The sequence below is a fragment of the Cavia porcellus genome, unplaced genomic scaffold (genome assembly GCF_034190915.1).
Source record: "Cavia porcellus strain 051 isolate PalLab524CR breed Dunkin Hartley unplaced genomic scaffold, mCavPor4.1 scaffold_12, whole genome shotgun sequence".
In the NCBI taxonomy this organism is placed as follows: Eukaryota; Metazoa; Chordata; class Mammalia; order Rodentia; family Caviidae; genus Cavia; species Cavia porcellus.
Window position 1 is genome coordinate 6,608,120 of NW_026947495.1, and position 23,752 is coordinate 6,631,871.

Below are 23,752 nucleotides of genomic sequence, written 5' to 3' on the forward strand. Positions count from 1 at the left end.
AACCAGATGCTCTGGCTTACGCCTCTTTCCATTCAGCACGGTTACAGAAACTGAAACACAGGGTGGGTTAGGAGAGACAGGGCAAACGCAACTCTCTAGGTCTAGTAGTTCAGTTTCAATCCAGTTGTTTCTGTTTTCAGAATTCGTCATTTACTTATAGCCGGGGTACTCCTGCCCTATCCCCCTAGTTGCTAGGACAGGGGAGACCGTGTTCCAGGAGATGCAGGTCGCACAGGGATGGAGACTGACAAGCACTTAAAGAAATAGGCGAGGGCTGTGGCTCCTTAACCATCTCAAACTAAGGGTGGGGCGCGCTCCTGCACCTGCAGTCCTCGGGAAGAGAAGGTCGTGGGTGCACAGGCAAGGACCGGGTATCCGGCCCCCCTCACCCCGCACCGGATCCGCAGGTCCAAGGAGAGAGCTCACCTGCTCCATAGCTGCCCTACGGCCCAGGCGCCCTATTCCTTGGAGCGGCCCTGCGGAAGGCGGGAGCCCAGGAACCGTGCTGCGTCCGCGCCCGCCGCCGCCGCCTAGTCTGCGTGCGCGCGTGCGTGCGCGTGCGGCCCGGCCGGCGACCCGCGCCTGGGTCACTCGCGGCTCGTCGCCCGCGGCTGCCTGGGGAGCCTGCGCCGCGCCCTCGGTGGGCGCTGGACCCCTACCGCGCACATCCCGCGCGCCCTGGCGCCCTCAGAGCCCAGCGAAGGTGCGGCCTCCTTGGGGGAGCCCCACGATGTCAGCAGGCCTGGAGCGACGTTCGCGTGGGGGCGGAGAAGGTGCCGAGGACGTTGCGCCGCCGCCCGTGCGCCCCGCGGCCCCCAACCCTGGCCCCGCGCCCGGCTCGCGCGCCCCCTCGCCCACCGCCGGGCCGCCGCCGAGCCTATGGCTGGAACTGGGCGCCCCCTGCGCGCGGGCGCAGCAGTGCCCCAGCGAGTCGAGCGGGCGGGCGAGCGGCGAGCTCGGCACTAGCAGCAGCGGCGGCAGCGGCAGCAGCAGCGCGGGGCTGTCCCCGGGCTCCGACTCCGACAGTAGCGGCGTGGCGTGCGGTGGCCGCGGCAGCATGCGCGGCGCCCTGTCCCGCGCCTGGAGCCTGGAGAGCCTGCGCTCTGCCTCCGCCGGTAAGGGCGCCGCGCCCTGACCCTGCGCTCCTCCGCTTTCTTCCCCAGTCTTTTCTGCCTTTTGTTTCGTTGTCTCGGTTTTTCTATTTTTCCTTGCTATCTCCTGGTCCCTTTCCTCTGGGTGCTTTGCTCTTCCGATTCCTTTGCTTGATTTCCCCCACCTGTCCCTTGAGCCACTTCCAACGGGGCCACCTGTTCCAGCGGGGCCCTTTTGGCCCATGCAGACCTGTCGTCAGCGCTTAAGGTGAGCCTAGAGTTTAGCTCTTAGGTGGCCCATTCCCCTTCCTCAAACAGTTCTTGACCAAACACAGACTCGGGCTCTAAATTGCCCTCCCTGATTCCTAGATGGGTGGGAAGTTTAGTGGGGAAGCCCGGGGCTTAGGGGACTGGGCTGCCTACCTGGCCCTGGGAGTGCCTGAGGTCCTGGCCCGGAGATGGAGGTGCTGAACTTGGAGGAGACCATCCCAGGCCCTCTGGAGCAAGAAGGCCCAGTATCACCTGGGGCCGTGTGTCCCTTGTGCTCCCTGTCTGTCTGAGGGCAGATTTTGGATGCAGACAGAGAGCATAATAGATGACAGGTGAGGAAATCTGGAGTGGCTTTGTGAATGATGAACACCAACTCTTGGTTACTTGCTGCCCTGGTTCCTTCCTGCTTCACCTCTCGCAAACACTTCACAAGCATTGGAAGGTCAAGCTGTGTAAGAAGGGAGGCAGTAACCACCTGGGCACCCGGGCTTGGGATGTGGGCTGAGGTGCAGGGCATCTGGTCCACATCGGAGCCAGAGAACGGTGCAGAGAGCAGGTCCCCAGCTTCTTAGGTGGAGCATAGCCACTTTGGGGACAAGTGGAGTAAGAGTCATTCTGGCTGCTGGCCTAATCCCAGCACTCTGGGAGGCTGAGGCAGGAGGTTCTTGAGTCTGAGCCCAACCTTGGGAGTTTAGCTCCTTACCATAAAAAAGAACTGAGGATGCTGCTCAGTGTGTGGGACTTGGGTTCCAGTCCCCACTGAGCGGGGTGGGATGGAAATGTGAGAATACCATAGAACAGAGCCAGGATTTAGTCTGTTCTGAAGTCAGTGGGTTTAGGACAGGAGGTAAACCACATGCAGACTTCTGCATTGAGTGCTCTGGGACTCCCATCTGAGGCTCTCTTCAGATATGTGAAATTCCCAAAAGCTGAATAATGCTTTAGTGGTTCATCTTAGTTACTTTTCTTGTTGCTGAAACAAAAAACACCCAAAGTTAAAGGAGGAAAGATTGATTTAGCTCTCAGTTTGTAAAGGTTTCTGTTCATAATCCACTGGCTTCAAGGCAGGGCACCATGGCATTGAGAGGAGAAACAGTCCAGGGCAGGAGAGGGGAGAGCAGGGTAGGCAGCAAGCGAGTAACAAGTGGCAAAGAACCCTCTTTATGGCCCTTATGTTTTTACCCAGGCTGCCAGGTAACACATCCAGGGCAGGGCACCCTTAATCCGACCCAGAACTATGCCAAACTAATCAGTGAATAAATCCCAAACCCTTGATCCCAGCACCACACACTCTAGATCCATGCATCTCTGAAAAATCCCACCTGTGACCACATGAGGCTTTGGGGAATGTCCAGACACAAGCCTTAACATAGCTCCTCTGACTAAAAGATTTTGTTGGTCTTCAGCTGTGATTCCCTATTATCCTTTGGAAACTTCTGCAGAAACTCCTTTTTGTTCTCTTGGGTGCCTAAATGGAACCCATTTTGAGCAGACCAAGCTAGTGAATACCATAAGTGGAACTTGAAACAGACTATCAAAGGACCTGTTCCTCTCTTGCCCAGAGGAAGGCATACATGGATCCTCCTTGGCTCTGACCCTGCTAGAGAGGTTCAGGGAGGGCTGTCTCCCCGTTGTGAGCTCTCCTTGTTTCATTCTGTCCCAGAGAATGTGTACTAGGAAGACAGATGGAAAGGACACAGTTTGGCTTTCAGGCAGCCCAAAGATCCAGAGATCCCAGGTCTGGCCTACCAGCACTGAGACAGGCAAATGAATTTCAATGTAAGGGACAAGGGAATGTTCTGGAGTGGGTTAGTACGGGAGAATCAGAGGGGCACAGAGTAAAAGCTGAAGCCCAGAAAGCTGCTCCTTGAGAGACTCTGAGCTGCTTCTGCAAGCAGGGCAGGTATAAAGTGGCTTGGTACTCCAGAGCTGATGTGAGAACAGGAAGCTAGTACCACAACCTGCAGCATGCTGGTCCACCAACGATGGGGTCTGTGTAGCACTAGGTATGTAAGCGGCATGCTGCGCTGGGGAGCGCTGTGCAGCAGCCGGCTGCGGAGGTCCTGGGAAGGGGTTTGTATTCCTTTGTATCTCCTAACTCCCATCCCTCTAACCTGCCTCCTGTCTATGCTCCATGTAGAAGAAGGTAGTGCCTGGGGTGCTGCAGAGCCAGACGAATCCATGAAGCTGGGTTTCTGTACCAGACTTCTGAGAAGAATGAACCCTGATGCCCTAAGCCAGCATTAGAATGCTGTGAATTAACTTCTTTTCTTCTGCAGTGTGCTAGCTATTTCCCATCCTTGGAGGAATGGAGGAAATGAGCACTCCAGTGACTCTGGATTTATAGTTCAGATAAGGTCTGTTTAGAAAAGGCTGCTAGGGAGGAGAACTTGATGGGAAAAGGAAAGAGAAATTACATTTCTTGAGCATTTTCAATATGCCAGGCACAAGGCTCCCTGGTCATCTAGATACGAAAACAGGCTCTGAGACAGGCGATGCCTTAGGGTGCCCAGGCAGGCCCTGTGAGGACAGTGATTTGGACCTGGGTTGCCGTGATTTGGTGGGGCTGAGCCAGGCCTGGCGAGAAGCAGTGTGCTGGTTTGGCCAGCACATTGGCACGACCCTGGCTGCTCACTCATGATTACTGTTACTCAGCAGCCACAAATGGAGGAGTACCACCTTCCCGGTTTGCAAAACAAAGAAGTTAAAATCAAAGGCCTGACATCTTTTCCGATAAACTGTAGTCCCGTGCTTCTGGTTGAAGTGCTGGTTGGAGCTGGACACCCACTAGTAAGTGGGCAGGTGTTGTATGTTGCTCTTTCATTTGACTGGTCTTAGACCTCTGTGACAAAGCATGTGTATGTTTAAGTTAGCTGTGTTTATCTCTTAAAAATGGCTAAAAATCACTAGTGAGGGATCCTTAGCAAAGCTTAATTATTGCTGTGCATTTTTGTAGTGAGTCTGTTACTAAACATGTTTGAAGTTCCCAGCAAGAAACTAAAGGCTTGGGTCTGGGATTGCAGCTAACTCTCAGAACAGAGAACTAAGCACGGAAGTCATGACTGGTAGGCTCTTATTTCCAAAGATTCCTGGAGTTTACACATTCAGTTTTGTCACTTTCAATGGAAATATCTTGCATCTGTATTATTGCAGAGATAATCTGAAAAACTAAATGTAGTTGGCAGGGCGGAAACTCCATGGCCCTTCTTTCTGCCTTCCTTTCTCATCTCCCCCTGGCCTTTGGAGCCCTCCACTATCACTCTGCTGTTATTTGGCTAAGGCTTTTTAAATTCTTGTTCAGGATGTGTCATCAGTGAGCTTAATTCTCTGTCTAGGCTTCAGTGATTGACAGTTTTCACAACCTGTACTTTTGCACAACATCATACGATTTCTTCCTGGGTGAGAACTCACGTTGCTTCCACATTCCTCTGCAGGCCTCTGAAGCACACATCTAGCTCAGTCAGGAATCAGGCATGTGAGCATGGTAGGCCTCTGTTGCAGTCAGACTTTTACTTAATACCTGTTTCAAGCACAGTACAAGGCACCAGTGGTGATAGATGAATCATACACTTTTCTAGTCCTTAAAGAAATCAGACGCAGTGAGACATAGGCAATGGATGGCAATCTATTATGCTCTAATGGAAGTAGACCCAGCAAGACAATGTGCCACAGAACCCAGGCCACTGTCAGGCTAGAGGAACTCACAGCATTCTAAGCACTGTTATACCCACAGTTCCAGTTCCTTACTGTTGCAGATTCAAATCAACGAAAGGAAAAGACACAAAGCAAAGTCTGGGAGACACCAGGGCCAGGCTTCCAGGTGTTCCCTGAGTTCACATGGACTGTGTGTAATTCACCCAGCAATCCTTATGACAGCATGTAAAGGGTTGCCATCCAGGGAAGTTCCCCTAACTGGTTCTCCAGGGTCTCTGTTGGGTCATACTGTTTAAGCATGCAGTGCACATGAGATTGACCATAGTTGCTTGATCTCCAGCCCCCAGGTCCTATACTGAATCAGAATACCTCAAAACTCCCAGTATCAACTCTGGTGTGACCAAAGACACCAGAGTATACAAAAACACTCTTATTATGCAGTATATTCCAGGGACTCCAAAGTACCTCAGGAGTTGGTCAAGGGCCAGTTCTTTCTTTGGCATGTGCAGAGTTTGGACATCCATCTCCACAATTTAGCTACACAAATGAAGAAGCTTAGACAATGTTGCCAGAGCAGAAAGGCTGTGGTCCAGAGAAACCCCTTCTTTTGTGAGTGTCTTTAGCTATGCTGTGTGGCTGCCTCAGTGTCCTGAATTGATTCTTTCATAATCACTTTGATATTAGAGAAGAGCCAGAAGTTCTCTGGCACCAGAGTAGTGCACAGAGTGGATGAGGACCCCGCAGTGCTGTTTCCAAGCCCATCTTCCTATTGGACAGCCTCAGCAGCAGTGCTGGCCATGTTTTTTTATCATACCTTCTAAAGACACGGAAGAGAAGGGTGTTTGAGAAGACAGTGTGTCTTTTACTGTAAAAAAAATTTTAAATTTAAACATTCACTGCTTTTTTCATACTTTGTATTATTTCTAACAAAATAGAAAAGTTGGGCTGGGGGTTTAGCTCAGCTGCGTAAGAAAAAAAGAAAAGTCATAGCTATACTCCATAAACAAATATAAAACTGGTCTTATTTATCAAAAATTTACCTAAGTAGTTATTATGAACCTGGTTACTTAAAAATTTTGAGTATATTTGTATGTATCTGCTTTTTCACACTGAAAACATTTGAGGTGTGTTATGGTTTGTGTCTAGCTGTGCCCTAAAACTTCATGCAGTCATCATGGGACTTTTTCAGAGATGGTTGAATCTGGAGTGTGTGATCCCTCACTCCACTGATTGCTTGGCACCAGGCTAATCTTGATGGCCTAGACAGGGTATAAAAGGAACAGAAAGAGGCTTGTTTTGCCCCTTGCTTGCTCCACTTCCTTCTGCCCGTCATGGACTGGTTCTCCCTGGCATATCTGTCTGCCATGCCACCCTGCCTGAGAGCCAGCTGATTATGGGCTGAAATTTCTACAAATTATAAGCTAAATAAACCTTTCCTTCCTTAACTTTGGATGTTGGGTATTTTGTCTTAAAAACAAGAAAAGTAACTATGACAAGGTCCAATTTCCCTAACTTCTGTTCATTTTAGGAATATTCAGTTCATTCCAATGTTTACTTACCTCTAAGCCAGAGTAGAATTCATTTAAGAGATTTTTATATCAAATCTAGTGATACAATCTGGAGTCAGAAGATTATTATACATGGACCTTTACAAAGTACAGAGCTATGAACAGTCATACAGGGAGAAAGCTTGACTTTGTTTTTAAAATTCCGAATGTAGTCAAGCATAAACACAGACACAAAACTTTTCAGTCTGCATATCCACTTCCCAGTGGGTATGGAATTAATGATTTGAGCTTAAGGTAGAGAGAAAGGGTTCTTTCCCTGTCATCTTTCACCTCACAGGAAGAGATCTCCCTGTCAGCCCCTGATCTGTTCACAGAGATCACAGATTAAGTGTGAACCCCAAAGAGGCAGTTCCAGAACTCGGTGTGTCCACATCTGTCTGTGCTTGGCTCGAACATCAGTCCATGGGCCAGGGCAAGGTGCAGAACACAGCTTTGTTTCCAGACCGGGCAGAACAGGGCGGCCTTTTCAGCAAGGAAGCAGAGGTGTGACCACAAGGCCTGGGCGCTGGGCAGTCGGGAGAGGGAGTGTGTTCATTCATGAGGAAAGACTCTGAGAGTGGGAAAAGTTGGAATGCTGTGCTTAAAAGGGGAAATCATAGAAGATACGGGTCTTATCTCAGGAGATGGGAGGACAGGGTCCCCCATGGCCAGCAAGGGGTTTCTCTGCTTGCGGGAGTACAGAGCTCAGATAAAGTTTAGAGCTGTCAGGATTTAGCTGTTATTTTTACTAAGATTCACCAGTGAAGCTGCCTGGTCCTGCAGGGACCAGATGTCGGAAGGTTTTTGATTGTGAATTCACTTACTTTACTTTGCATGTAATTATTCAGGTTATGGACTGTTGGTAGTTGAACATGTCAAGGAATCGATCCATTTCAGCTAAGACAGACAGTTGTGGGCATAGGATACTCAAAGTATTCTCTTAGATGGTTTTACAGTATATAGAGGCTAAATTGGACATGATGGCATACGCCTGTAATCCTAGCACTCAGGCGGCTGAGGCTGGAGGATGGGCCTGAGTTTGAGGCCAGTCAGGCTTACATAGTTCAAGACCAGCCGGCACATATAGGGTGACCCTGTCTCAAAACACCCCCAAAATTTTTTTAAAAAAATATGTAGAGTCTTCTTGTTGCTAATATAAAGTCTTTGCTGTTGTTTTTAATTAGTCTGATTAGAGGTTCATCAGTTTTATTAACTTTGCAAAACACCAGCTCTGACCTCATTGATTTTTCTCTGTTGTTTTTCTGTTTTTGTTTTCACTGACTTTTTTCTTTTATTATTTCCTATATTCCACTTTCTTTGGGTTTATTTTCTGTTCATTACAGCTTCCTAATGGCTAATTATACACAGTTGATGTGACGTATTTCCTCTTTTGTAATACGCACTTTGAAATCTACACACTTTTCTGTAAGCACTACTCTACCTGTACTTCGCAAGCTTAGAATTTGTGCTTTTTAAAAATTTTTGTTCAATTAAAAGTGTTTTCTAATTTTCCTTATGACTTCTTTTATCTATAGATTATTTTTAAATGTGGTATTTTTTTTAAAAAGACATGGTCTTGTCAGGTGTCCCAAGCTGTCCTTGAACTTGTGATTCTCCTGCCTCCAAGTGCCCGGAGTCCAGGGAAGTACCACCATCGCTGGTATAATTATTAATTTCTAAATACTGGATTTTTCCCAATGTTGTTTTATTGATTTTCAGTTTTATTTGATTATGGACAGAGGACATATTTTGTATGATTTACTAGCTTAAAATTTGTTGGGTCTTACTTGACAAACCAGAATATGATATGTCTTGGTTTCGTGTTGGGTACAAACTCAATTTTAGATCACTGTTGCTTCTCTATAAGGATGCTAATTAGAAGTCCCTCAAGAAGAGAACTGAGTAGGTGAGCATGTAGCTGCCTTGTGTTGAAGTGAAGCACTGACTCCCCTGCATGAGGCCTTAGTGTGATCTTGAGCATTAAGATGTTAGGGAGGCCAGCAGTGATCTAGTAAGGCAAGTAGCCAGAAGGAGAGCAGTCATGTTTTGCTTAATGACCAGGACAAGTGCTGAGAAATGCTGTTATGTAATTGTGTGGTTATATGAGAATATCATAGGATATTACACAGATTTAGGCTACATGCCTAGCTGTATGGGGTGTGTGCATGCGTGTGTGTGTGTGTGTGTGTGTGTGTGTGTGTGTGTTCCCTGTTTCTCCTAAGACCATGACAAGCCAACAAGAGAAGATTAAATCAACCATAAGAGAAGGTTATGTAGCTTAGAAATGCAATAAGCTTGAAATGTGAGCAGCTGCTGCATGTTGTAGTATATTCTTTTAAAGTAAACTTTCTTTGTAAGTAGGGGTATGCTCTGAAGTAACAATAAAAAGCACAGCATAGTAAACATAGGAGCTAGAGACTGGGTCATTTATCATCTTTATCAAGACAGCCTTACTGTGAGTTTACGTGACTGGCCATGCAGCAGGTTTGTTCCCATCAGCGTCCTCACAAATGATAGTGACGTGAAATGCTGCAATTGTGCCATGACTGTGACATCACTCAGTGATTGGAACTGTTCCGCTCCATTAGGGTCTTTCTTGAGCACTAATCCTGTCTATCATCCATCAAGACCTTACTGTCTTCATGCATTGTGTAACTGCCAATAGGCAACCGTTGAAGGAGTTCTTGGAATAGTCTAAGCCAGGGGTTAAACACTGACTCTCCCAGTGTCTTAGTTACTCTTCCTCAATACTGAGACAAAATATCCAAAACCTAGAGTTAGGGAAGAAAGACTTAGTTAACTCACTGTTGTAGAGGTTTCGGTTCATAGTTGACTGCTCCAAGGCAGGGTGGCATGGCAGAGGGGCGTCACAGGAGAAGCAGTTGATGGCATAAAGAAGACAGAAAAAGCAGCACACAACATACAAATAGCCTCCTTTGGCCTTATAGCTTATCCAGGCTATCACCCTTAGGGCAGGGAGCACTCACAACTCAATCCTAGCATCACATTCTGAATCCCAGCATCATACACCCTAGACAGAGCCACCTTCAAAAAGCCCCACCTGGTCCAAGGGTCCTGTTTGTTCTCCAGCGAACAAATGAGAAAACTGATGTGTGGTGAGGCTATCCAGGGCAGTACATAGGGAAGTGACTCGAGTCATGCTAAGAATCTTATGGCCCAGACTCCCGGTCTTAATGGATTATAGTAGTCAGTTTTGTGTTACTGAAGGAAAATTCTGGAGGTAAATAACTATAAAGAGAAAAGGTTTAGAAGGACAGCTTTGGTCCCTTACAGTCTAATATCAGATATCCCCTTCTGTTTGGCATCTTGTGAGAGCTACAAGTGGTAAAAGCTCATGGCAGCAATGCACACATGCATGTATAAGAGATTAGACCCACAAACAGGAAGTCAGAGAGAGACTGACAGCACACATTTCTTTCCCAAGGTACACTCTCAGTGACCTGGAGGCCTCATCCCAGCACCTCCTAACTGTGCATGGACTTGTGTGTGTACATGCATCTTGTAGAAACTTGGGAAATGTTGATTTAGTGCTCGACGTCCTGTTTGCACTGGTGTGTGGAATATCGCATGCTTTCTTGGGCTCTAAGCTCTGAAGTGAGAGGTTGTAAAGGACCTTCTAAACAATGATCACTAAGATCAGCCAACACCAGCTACCACACCTAATTCACTGTGAGGCAGGAGGCAGTGTGAGGGGCAGTGTGGAAAGTCAGAGTCTAAGGAAATGAAGTAGACAGCTCTCTGTAACTCTAAAAGCCTGAAAAGACTAAAGACAGTGAAATGGATTCCACTGGCTGAAGCAAGCAGGGTATGGTAAGAGGGGCTCACTCAAGCCAAAGAATAGTTACAACATAAAAACTGAAGTACAGTCTAGCCTACAGAGAGCCCCTGTCTTTGTTACTATTATAATTGCTGAAACAAAATACCCAACACCCAAAGTTAAAGGAGAAAAGGTTTATTTGGCTTATGGCTTTGAGGTTCCAATCCATGGTGGCTGACTTCAAGGCAGGGACATCACAGGGCAGGCAGGAGGCAACAGCTGTCAAGTAGAGAAACAGCAGAAGCAGCAGCAGCCATCTTTCTGCCCTTACCTTCCAACCAGGGTGGGGCAACCTTAATCCCAGCACCATGTACTCTGGATCCAGCCACCTCCGAAAAACCCCACCTTTGACTGCATGAGGTGTTGAGGGACATCTAGGTAGAAGTCATTAACAGCCTGGGAGCCAGACAGTTCTGTATGTACGTGTGTGTGTGTGTGTGTGTGTGTGTGTGTGTGTGTGTGTGTGATCATGCATATGTGTATGTGTACAGTGTGTGCTGTGCATGTGGGTAGGTGGTTTATGCAGGATGGCTACATGTGTATGTGGGTTGTATATATGATATGTGTAGTGTCCATGTTGTATCTGTGTGCTGGGTGTGTATGTTTTGTGTGATTTTTGCTGCCTTCTCTCTGCATTGGCCTTTATCTAGAAAGCAATGACTCCTCAGTCACCTGAGCTGCTCGCAATGGGCAAGAGCAGTCCATCCACAGAGGCGGCCAGGCTTACTCACAGTTTCAGAGCCCACAGGGGATCCCATCTCCTGTGACAAGTGTGATCATCTTAATCCCTGTGTGAGCTAGTCAGACATTGTGTCACAAAGTGTCTACAACAGGGCTTCTGGGCTCATTTTAAAATGCTATTTATACATGTGAGGCGGAGAAGACACAGATTGCTAGAAGTATAGCCCAGACGTGCTGCTAAGGTGTTGAAGGGGAAAAACACCTCTGCCAGCAGCAAGGCTGGCTGTTGGTCAGGAGGGAGGTGAGCTACAGGAAAGCAGAGCACAGCTGACATGCCCAGAGGTGGGGTAGGAGCAGCATCCTCAAGGCAGAGCTCTGCCTCCCACATGAGCACTCAGGGCCCAGCAAAAAGGGCACATTGCATTTCATCTGTGCCTCTGCTTTGCCTCATGTTGCATCCACATTTTATACACACACACACACACACACACACACACACACACACACCCAGCGTCCACATAAAACAGCATTTTAAATGGCTCAAAGCAAGATGCACAGGAAACTGGGAATTTGCCTTATGAGTCTCTATCGTCCAGGTCCTCCCTCCTTGTTGCCTTTGGTCAGGTGGCAGACTTTGAAGCACTTTCTCCTCTTTCTTTCCTTCCTTGTCAACAGTGCCCTGGCCCACACAGCAATGTGGTGGTGTTCTGGTGAGGAAGGTGGACTTATGAGAAATGTGTTCTCAGTCCTAAAAAGTAGTAGAAAATTGAAATTCCTAAATGTGTTCTCCCAAATCAGTGAGCTGACTCGTGGTTTTTCTATCCCTCCCTCTGTTGTTGTGTCCACCATAGCATCCAGCAGCCTCCTGGCTCTTGGTGAGCAGCTCAGCTTTGTGCCTGGCCACAATAGTGGCTCATGACATGCAGTGCCCTCATCTCATGCTACAGCCCATGTGGTTGCCCAGGAAGCAGGGGTCTGAGGGGCAGGCAGAGTCACCCAGCCCTGCACACATCCATACAGATCCCAGGGAGGCAACTCTGAAAGCTGGGGAGGTGACCCAGCACTCTCAAGTTTTGACAAGAACCCCTCAAGGGACAAGATGGTGGATTCTGATGCATTGTTAAATGACTCCTTCCTAACCCTGCTGCTTTTGGGTCCCTGGGCTGAGATCTTGCACACATCAGCAGTCAGTGCTACATTGGTGGTAAGCTTTTAATGCAGTAGCAGCTCATGAATGAGGTGAAAGATAGGAATCAGTGTTCTAAGCATCAAGTCTGATCTCTCATTTAAGAAAAATAAAAAACATGAGAGATGAATAATAGGTTGTTATTAAAGTTGCTGGCCTGGGAACCCACATAGACACAGGATCCAGATCCCAGCCACGATTCACTGCAGCCAGCTAACAAGTGAGCCGATACTGACAAAATGACAAGTGACATTCAGCTATCTCACTGTAAAATCAGAATTACAACGTGATTTTGAAGGTTTTCATGAAGATCAGAGGAAGTCGGGTATAAAGCACTTAACCTGGCACATAATACAGAATAAATCTGTGGAATGAATGGATGAATCTCTGGTAGAAAAACAAGTCAGATGTGTTTCCTTTGGACACATTGGTTGGTCTGTGTCCAGTGAGCACTCAGGGGACCTGAGCTTACCTACACACTATCCTATGTCAGGAGGCTGCTCTTCCAGGGTGGCTCTGAGAAGGCCTCAGAAACCTTGGAGGTGTTCTCAGAGGACCAGAACTCAAGCTCTAGAGCTGCATCAAAGTAAGTGGTGCTCCATTTTGGTAGCATCTCCGGTTAGAAGTTAGACTCACCTGTATTACAGTTTCCTCTATTGTGTTTTCAATTTTATATTAGAGGTAGGGTGTTTGCAGTAGGAAAACATACTATATCATAAATAGTATATTTTTATAAAATAACAGAAGTACATTACATTTCTAGATTTGAACATGATAGCAATAAAGAATGAAGCACTAATCCACAGACACAAAGAAATGAGGTTGAACCTAGGAGTTTGAAGATGGGAAGATTTTGCTGTTATGGGTTGCTATTATTACAAGAATAATATGTGCTAATTGTACGTGTTTAGGACGAAATCTCGCAACCCAGAAACACTACTAACATTTTGTTATATGAACTTTTTATTAACAAAGTGGAGCTTGTAATATGTGTTTTGTCCCATGATCTATTCCCCATCCCTACTAGACATACTAATACATTGTGGGATTCTCTGGATGTCACTCAGTATTCCTCAACAATGTAAGCTACCTATAAGTCCACTTGATGAGTGTCTCATAATGTTTTAGTCAGTATCCTAGTATGAGCACTGAGGTTGCCATTCCTAGTGTTTTGGAATTTTAAGCACCAGAATGGATGTCTTCCACACATCTTTGTATTCTTCCATAACTATTATTTTTCTTTGTATTGTTCTGTCATTATGATCTTCTAAAATTAAATTTTGTGAGTTAAAGTACTTGTAAAATTTGAATATTCCTGATAAGTTTGAATGAGGTTTTTTGGGGCATGCTGAGAACTGAACTCAGGGCCTCATATATACTAACTGTTTACCATGGAGCTTCATTCAAGCCCCCTGAATGGCGTTTTGATTGTAGTATTGTTCACAATGTACTATGAGTCCCTGGAACAAGATTATCCTCTGTTATATTTTCATTTTTATAGTAGTAGGCTGTTTATGGTAGGAAAATATACTATAAGTAGTATATTTTTATAAAATAACAAGTATGTTATATTTTTAGCCTTGAACATGACAGTAGTAAAAAATCTGAATGAACAAGAAGAATCAGTAATTACTCATCATCCCTCTTCACAATTTGATTTTTGGTACACGGTTGTCCCTCAGTATCCACTGAGGCTGATTCTTGGACACCCCCAGGCACTGAATGGATGCTCAAGTCGCATATAAAAATAGTGTTATTTATATAGAACCTATATGCATCTTCCTATATACTTTATTTTTTATTAGTCTATTTGAGGTACATAATGTTCACATTCCTTATTTATCATACGTAACTGCTGTGTCAGTAGTTCTTATACTATACTATTTAGATGGTGATGACAAAAATGTCTGTATATGTTTAATATAAGCACAGTTTTTTCCCCAAATATTTGTGATCTGAGTTTGATCAAATCTACAGATGCAGAGCCTGCAGGTATGAAGGGCCAGCTCTGTTTCCTTCAGGATTGTGTGTGTGTATGCGTGTGCCTGTGCACACACCTGTCACCTTCCCTTGATGCTTCTGATGTGATTTGTGCACAGGGTGGTGTGCGAGGCTCATCTCTGTCAGCCTTTTTTGATGAAGACACATGATTTGTTTTTTGTTTTGCTCCTTGTGACACAGTGGTGACCCAGTGGGCACCAAGCGAGTTCTTTGTGCTACCCTTCTCTGAAAGGACTTGAGAGTCTGGAAAATCATCCCTGTAGCTACCTGAGCTGGGAGCCATTGGCCTGGACTAGGACTCCCAGGGCCCGGGAGAGGGTCCTGAACTCAGCATTGTGACTCTCGGAAGGCAGTTTGAGAAAGCAGAGCCCTCTGTGCTGGCTTATCAAACCCAGTTGGGTGATGGCTCTCCTGCCCCTCACTGCCTTGCCCTGGGCTTGCTGGTCTCTGTCGCCTGTGGGGACCCAGAGTTGTTAGGGACTAGAATTTTGACTTCAGATGAGGTTTGAAGGTTTGGCAGATTCAGCAGATTTTTATGCATTCTCTCCTCAGGGGAGAGAATTGAGAATTCTTTTGAGAAAATTATTCTGAAAGTCAAGGATAAATGGCAAAACTTTTTTGCTGTAATATTTTTGCACTTTCATCTTCAGCACCTTCAATCCATCTCTCCCTTATTTTTAGTTGAAACTATAGACAATGATTTAATTTTTGTTCTTTGCTGATTAACTATCAGCAGTGATGAACGTTTTGTAATAAAGTAGACTGAGCTTCGAAGTGGGCTCCTCTGAGGGCAGTCCTTGCTCTCTGGTAACTCTGTGGCCTGGGTGAATTAGCTGTTCTCAAGTGAGGGTTTTCTCATTTCTTCAGCAGAACAGATGATAGTTCATCAGCTGAGAGATGAATGTAATGTTTCTTTTTTGTTAATTTTATTGGTATACTTTTGACACACATAATGATTATATTCATCATTGGGATTTGTACCTGTACATAATATATCTTAGGGCCAGGGATACAGCTCAGCAGCTACCTGACATAATATATCTTAATTCTTCTTTTTTTTATCATTTGCCTCTTTCCCTTCATTCCTTCTCCCCTTCTCCCTTAAATGTAAGGTTTCTGACTTACTGTATGGCACATGATGGATGCCTCATCTGGGTTTGATCTTTTCTCCAGTTTTCCCCAAGGACCACTGCTGATGGTCATCACCTAGCACTAGGTCATCATTTTATATCAATCACTGTCGTCTGAAACTGTGAGTAGAAAAGGTATAGGAAATCAGCTCACATAAGTAAGGATCCTAAGACGGTAAATGAAGTGAAGATTTTGAGCAAATCTTTGATAGGAGCTAGGGTTTTTTTTTTTGTTTGTTTGTTTAGGGATTTTGTTTGTTTGTTTTTGCCTTTTGAGACAGGATCTCACTATGCAGTTCAGGCTGGTCTTCAGCTCCCTTTGCAGCCCAGGCTGGTCTTGAACTTGCAACAATCCTCCTACCTCAGCCTCCTGAGCGCTGGGATTATAGACATGCACCACCATGCCCCAATGATAGCAGTTAGTTTTGTTACTCTATTTTTTAAAATAAAATGTACCATCTCCAAAATTTATACTTCATGCTCAACTCAGTTCTCTTTTTTTTCTCCTAAATAATCTATGGCTCCTAATAATCTATGGCTCAAAATATGTCTTGTAAACTTTACAGCTGTGTGCAAAGCATTGGTAAATAGATGTGTTTTGAGTATTGGTAAAAAAAATTGAAAACATTTCACCTGAAATTTAACAGAGGAAGATTTCATTTAATTTCTTATTGCTAGCTTATTAATGCGTTTACAGCCTTATGAGCTGTTGTTCGCCGCCTTTGGTGAATTGGTAAAGATGAAATTAAAACTTCCAGTTCTACAAGACAGTGAACTGAGACACATTTAAAACTCTCATGGTCTAAAACCCTCAATATACGGATAAAATACAGCAAGAATTTTCTTAACTGCACAGCTAAACTCAGAGGAATAGAAGAGAGTTCCCAGGTACAACACTAAAGGGTTCTCAAGATAAGTTAGTTAACACCTTGAATTAGTTGTCTCTTAGTGTCCAAGGGGACTGATTCCAGGAGCCCACAGAGCCAGGAATTCACAGATGCTGACGCCCCTTGTGGGAATGATGGTGTATTTGCACCCCCTACCACATTCCCCTGTTGGAGACCATGATTTGTCAGCTGACATGATTCTTCTCTTGCTCTTTCTTTCCTTACCTACTGTGTGCCATAACCTGGGCAGGAGACTGAAACCAACTACAGGAGTCCCCAATAACTGGCACCATGGAAAGGGTCTTAATATACCCTATGTACATTAAATCATCTGTAGATAGCTTATAATGTCTAATATAGTGTGTTTCCCTGTTCAGAGAATAAGGACAAGGAGAAAGTCTGTACATGTTCAGTACAGATGCAGTTTTTTTTTCGCAAATTTTTGATGCATGACTGATTGAATTTGCAGATGCAGAACACAGAGAGAAAATAGGTGAATATAGAATTTAAGAAAATTAATATCATAAGTCATTAGTTGTTACATTATATATTGTCATTTTAACAATAGTTAAAGTTACAAACTCAAAGCATAAAAAGTAGCTAGGCACTCAAAACATTAACAGTGCAACCTCTTCTGCTCAGTGATCTAATAGAATTTTAGTAATATGGTCACCAATTTACATACTGCACATACTATTATATCCTTTAGAGCACTTTCCTTCCCTTTCACTTTCACAATATCTGTTATACTTTTTTGGATCCCATTATTCTGTCAGTTCTTATTATTTTTTATACTAGAGAAACAATGTGATATTTACTAATGTGAATCTTGTTTATTTCACTAATGACATTCTCAAGTTGCCTTCTTTTAGCTATAAAGGCCTCAAGATCATCCTTTTTATAGTTGAATAGTATGCCATTGCATAAAAATACCACATTTTTTTCATCCACTCTGGTTGATGAGCATTTTGGTTGTTTCCAAGATTTAGCAATCACAAATTGTGCTGCTATGAACATGGGTGCGCATATATCACTGTGACATGACCTTTTCAATTTTTCTGGGAAAATACCCAGGAGGGGAATAGCTGGATTGAATGGAACTTCCAGGCCTATTTTTTTAAGGAATCTCCATACTGATTTCCACAGTGGTTGCACAGATTCAGTGCAATCCCCATCAAAATACCATTAACATACCTTACAGATCTAGAGAAAATATTCCTAAAATTGATCTGGAAACAGAAGAAACCTAGAATAGCAAAGGTGATTCTGAGCAACATAGGCAAAACAGGAGGCATCTCGAGTCCTGACTTGAAACTATACTACAAAACCTTAGTGGTAAAATCAGTATGGTACTGGCAAAGAAATAGACTTGAGGATCAGTGGAACGTATTAGAAGATGCAAACACAACTACAAAGACACTTAGGCACCTAATACTTGACAAAGAGGCTAAACAAGTTCACTGAAAAAAAGATAGCTTCTTTAATAAATGGTGTTGGAAAAATTGGCTTTCCACATGCCAAAGACTAAAAATAGACCCATGCCTATCACCATGCACTAAACTAAAGTAAAAATGGATCAAGGGTCTAAATATTAAAACAAAAACACTAAGTCTACTGGAGAACAAGGTAGATAAAAACCTTGAAGACATAGGGATAGGGAAAGAATTCATGAATAAAAAAAACTGCATGGGAAATACTTCAAAGACTCAACAACTGGGATCTCATATTACTAAAAAGTTTTTGCACTTCAAAATAAATCACCAATAAAGTGAAAAGAAAACCCACAGAATGGGAAAGAATTTTAGCTAACAATCCCTCAGACAAAGGAATTATATCCAGAACATATAAAGAACGGAAAAACATCAAGCCCCCCAAATTCAAAGACCCCCTGCCTCCAAAACTGGGCATCAGAGATGAACACACAGTTCTCAGATGAAGATATACAAATGGCAAATATATGAAGAAATGTTCACCATCACTGGGCATTCGAGAAATGTAAATTAAAACAGCATTGAGATTTCATCTCACCCTGGAAAGAATGGCTGCCATCAAGAAAATAACTGATAACAAATGTTGGCGAGGATGCAGGGAAAAAGGAACACCTGCTCCACTGTTGGTGGGAGTATAGACTGGTGCATCCATTCATTTAAAAGACATTAAAAAGAAAAAATAGAGCCAGGTACACAGTGGCACATACCTCAGGAGGCTGAGGCAAGAGGATTGTGGCAAATTCAAGGCTAGCCTAGGCTACAAAGTAAGTTCAAGGCCAACCTGAACTGTATAGTGAAACCCTGCCTCAAAAAAGAAAAATGAGAGAGAGAAAAAAAGAGAGAATGAGAAAATGTTTAAGAATAAATGACCGAAGATTTCCAAAATTGATTGAAAGATCTGATTTTTTTTTTTTTGAGAAAGGGTCTTACTGTGTAGTTCAGGCTGGCTTTGAACTCACTGTGCAACCCAGGCTCGCCTCAAATTCCTAGTGATCTCCTGCCTCAGCCTTCTGAGTACTGGGATTACAAGGGTGTGCTACCACGTCTGGCTGAAAGATCTGAATTTTCAACAATTACAACATACCATGCATAGTGGTGAAACTGTAAACACCAAATAAAAGTACGAGATATTAAAAGCAACAACAACACACTGATACACAGGGGAGGAATTCATCATGGAATAATTAGACTAAAAACATACTTGTTACCAGTAACAGTGGAAGCCAGAAAACAAAGGGGTAATAACTTCAAAATGCCAAAAATTCTTCATGCAAATAAACTACAATTCAAGAATAAAGCTAAAGTAAAGATACTGAGACCAGTTTAAGACTATATACTTTCAGTCTAGGAATTTTTAAATATCACTCAGTTTAAAATATTTTCTAACTTGTCTGGGGGGTATGTGTAGTTCAGTGATAGAGCATATAGATGGTATGTGCAAGGCCCAGCACAATATAATTCTGATTTCTATTAAATTTTCTTTTTTGTCCCCATGAGTTATTGGGAAGTATATTTATTAAATTTTCTGATTGATTTTTTTCTCCTTCATGTCTGCTTTTGGTATTAGATCATAAAAATTTTATGAAGTTTGTTAAAATTTGTTAATTTCATAATATTTTTACTTTCATAATATTCTTAATATTTCTGTGCACTTAAAAATATGTATTTTCTTGTTGGATGCAGAATATATCACTTAGATAAAATTTTCCCACTGTATTGGTTTACCTGTCTGTTCTCTTAGTTGCTAAAGAAAATATCTCTAAATTTTCCACTAGAATTGTTTTCTGTTTGCTGTATTAAGAGGTTATGTTGTTAGAGGCATGAAAATTTATATTGGATTATATCTCACTTATGTATTAATCTCTCATCAATCCTAAATACCACCCTGACATAAATATAACTGTACTAGCTCTCTTTTGGTAGGTGTTTGAAAAACACCTTTTTTCCATTTTTTTCTGTTATCCTTCCTGTGGCTTTAGATGTGTCTCATAATTATCAAGTAAGTGGATTTTTAAATGTGATAACATTTGTCTATAGTTGGAGTTGTTGGTGCATTTATGTTCAATATAAGTGGTTATGCATTTTGGCCTGAATCTGTCATCTTAATAATTTTTCCAATTGTCCTACCTATTTTGAGTTGTTTCCTTCACTCCTTTTTTTTTTTGATTTTCCCTCTTTTTTGTCTGTTAGCTTTTAAGCTGACATTTGAGTTATACACTCTTTGTTATTTTAGTGCTTATCCTAGAAATCAAACCATGCAACCAGTCCTCTTATAAAAATATGTTAGGGGCCAGGGATATAGCTCAGTGGCACAGCATCTGCCTGGCAAGCGCAAGGTCCTGAGTTTGATTCCCAGGACCAAAAACAAACAAACAAGCAAAAAATAAAAGTATGTTAGTGTTTTTAACATCTTCCTAGATACATTATTGTCATTTAACTATGTGTATATTTCTTCCTCTACTAAGTATTTCTTTATTCAACAGAACATTATTATTGTATAGAGTCAGTATTCATTTTTATTTCTGTATGTTTGTATTCTCATTGATCTGTGTTTCTTCCTGGATCTCCAGCTTCCTATTCTGCCACAATAAATGTACAGAGTATTTTCTTTAAGGTGTATCTGCTGATGAATTCTCTCAATTTCCCTTTGTCTGAAGATGCACCGCTTCTACCTGGACACCTTCATTTTCTGCATAGAGAAGCTAATGCTATGAACGTATGTGTTAGCCAGATTTCCAGAACACTTAACAACATACTCAACATAATCATCTAAGGTGGAAGGTTTATTTTGGCTCAAGGTTCCAGTCTGGCCTATGGCTTTTGGGTCTGTGGCTAGGCAGCACATTGTGGTAGGCACACAGGTGACAGAAAAAGCCACTCACCTCTTGATGGAAAAAAAAATTCAGAAACAGAGGAATAGGCTGGGATCCTGATAAGCTCTTCCAGCTTGTGCCCAATGATCTAACCCCACCACTACCAGCACAGGCTAAAGGGCAAGCTCTTCCCATTCAAGATCTAAACAACAGCAATGTCTTTACATTGTATACTAGTTTTCATCATTTCAGTTGAAAAATCCAATTTACACACCTTCAACATCAACCAGTCTCCTTCTCAGACAAGTGATAATAGTTCTCTTTCTTGGATTGCAGCAGTGTTAGTCAAGTGCCAAGATGTAGATTTGGTTTTTTAATTTACTCAGGTCATGGCTCATAGGGCTCCTTGACTTAGTAGCTTGCTGCCTGTCACCTTTACTGGTAAACTTCCAACCATTCTCTTCAAGAATTTCTTCTCTCACATTCCCTCTGTGGTGAATCTTAGGATTGTGTAATTACAGTGTTGGCAAACCTATGGCACTCGTGTTATTGTGATTTCTTATAAGATAAAAGATGTTGAGTTGTTTTATCTAAACTAAAACTTCAGTATTCAGGTCTGACTGCAGGGTTGGCACTTTGCAATTGGGAAGTGGGTTTTGGGTTGCAGTTTGGGCACTCATCTCTAAAAGATTCGCCATCACTGCTGTAGACCTCAGTGAAATTACATTGTCTCTCGTCTTTTTCTCTGTGCTTGCCAGTTTTTATGTGTTTTATTCAGAATATTTTTGTGTATGTTATCTTTTCCACTACATTCAAATTCTTGTTAAATGCATTGGGTTCTTGATTCCAATTATTGAATATTTCAGCTCTTTACCTTTTATTTCTTTTATAGTTTCATTTCTTTACTAAAATCTTTGCACTAGGGTTCATTCTTCATGGGATGCTTTCTGTGTGATTTGACAAATATATAACAGCAGGAGGCCATCATTAATATTATTTAAAGTAGTTTCACTACCCTAAAAATCCCCTGAGGTCCATCTGTTCATCCTGAATCTTTGGCAAACAATACTTCTTTTGTAGGCTTCATAGTTTTGACTTCCGTATAATAAGATCATATGTTTGTAATTACACACCACATGGCCTTGTTGGATTAGCTTCTGTCACCTACTAACATGCCTTTGAATTCCTTCCATATCACCTTATAGATGATTATCTCTTTTTTCTCTCTCTCTTTCTTTCTCTACTTTTTTCAAATAGGACCTCACTGTGTAATAGAAGCTGGCCTTGAACTCACTATGTTGCCCAGGCTGGCCTCAAACATCCAGTGATCCCCTACCTCAGTCTCCCAGATGCTGTTGTGACAAATGTGTACCCCATGTCTGGCTTAATCTTTTTATGGCTGAATAATTTTCCATTGTCTGGATGTACTATGGTCATTTAGCCACTCGCCCACTGAAAGACAGGTTGATTGTTTCCAAGTTTGGCCAATTATAACTGAAGCTGATAGATATTTGTATGTAGGTTTTTCCTGTTGACTTATTTTAGCTCACTTGAGAAAATAACAAGGGAGGCGATTGCTGGGTGGTATGCTAATAGTGTGTTTAGCTTGGTGACAAGCTGCCAAACTAATCTTCCAAAGAGACTAAACCATTTTGCATTCCTAGCAAAATGAGTTCTTACGGTTCCACATCCTTGACAGCATTAGTTTGTTTTAGAGTTAACCATTCTAATAGGTAGTTAGTATATTGGTGTCTCGTTATTTTAACTTGCAGATCCAGTGACGTGTGATATGCATCATTTTAAGAATATTATTATGGTTTAAATATGATATGTCCCTCAAAGTCATGTAGTACAGGGTTGATCCCCCATGCTGTAAATCCAAAATCCTAGGTAAAATGAATCTGCTTCAAAATTTCCTATTCGAATTTCCTTTCAGATGATTTTGTACAGGATGCTATCAATCTCTAGAAGAACAGATCACTCATGTTTTGTAAGTTATTTCAGAAGTAGAAAAAGAATGAAAACTGTCCAATTTGAGACAAATGTAGCCCTGATCTTAAAATCAGATAAGGAAGATGGCACACACCCATAATCCTAGCACCTGGGACGCTCAGACAGGAGGATCGCCTAGAGTTTGAGGCCACAGTGGGCCACATAGTGAGTTCAAGGCTCCAGCCTAAACTACACAGAGAGAGAGATGCTGTCTTTTAAAAAGATCAGGTAAGAAAACACAACAAAAGAAAATCAAATTCCCTTTTTACTTATGAAAGAAAATGCAAAACTTCTAAGTAAAATATTAGCTAATCAAATATAGAAGTACACTGAAAATAATGTGTAATGGTAAAATAAGGGTATATCCAGAAGTGCAAAGCTAGAAATACGCTATTAATGAAATTCACCATGATAATATAAAAATGGAGAAATAAACATACAACCAGCAACCCAGCATTCTGGGAAGCTTGAGCAGGATGATCCCAAGTTTAGGTCCAGATTTGGCAACTTAGTTACTTGCTGAGACCTTGTCTCCAAATGAAAAATAAAACGGGCTGGACATGTAGCTCAGTGCAAAGATACTACCTCAGTCCCCAACACCCTACCTCACCGAAATGACTCAGTGAATGCTGAAAAAGGATTTTTAAAAGTATAATATCTAGTTTCCAAAAACCCTCACTTCTAGGAAAAAAGAAATTTCATCTGTGTGTTATATTTATATTTTAAAAATTGAAAAGATTTTATTATGGAATTTCCCAAACATAGGTACAACAGTTCTGCCATAACACAACAAATGTGCTACCTAAAAATCATAAAATCACAAAATTTGTGCAAAATAATGCAACAAAAACCACAGGATTCAGAGAAAAATGGGGTAGTGGAACACTCAAAAACTTGGTAACACATGAGAAGGAAGACAGGCCATCACAGTAGCCCATTTTCCAATTGCGCTAATAGTATGGGGACTGACTACTTTATAAAAGAAGATTATTTGGCGTGCAGTTTTGAAGGTGGGACACCCAAGACTGGGCAGCTCGCTAGAAAACAGAGGATAGAGGACATGGAGGGCGGGTCTGTAAGAACCAAGGGGGCTTCCCGAGACCGACATCCTCCTGAGAGTGCTTTCTTAATGACCTGAGCACCCACCCCACCAGGCCTCAACATAGAAATGC

At 42.8% G+C, this 23,752-nt stretch overlaps 1 protein-coding gene across 4 annotated transcripts in view; it reads left to right on the plus strand.

The window, feature by feature from the left end:
* The first annotated feature begins 594 nt into the window (after positions 1-594).
* Arhgef4 (Rho guanine nucleotide exchange factor 4) overlaps positions 595-23,752 on the plus strand; it is a 71,105-nt gene continuing 47,947 nt past the window's right edge. For 2 of the 4 annotated variants that reach the window (XM_063258775.1, XM_063258776.1), the window contains exon 1: positions 595-1,115. In XM_063258775.1, coding sequence (XP_063114845.1) covers positions 731-1,115 — 385 coding nt within the window. In that variant the 5' untranslated portion in view covers positions 595-730. The remainder of the gene's footprint in view (positions 1,116-23,752) is intronic. The other 2 variants (XM_063258773.1, XM_063258774.1) reach the window with 2 other exon arrangements.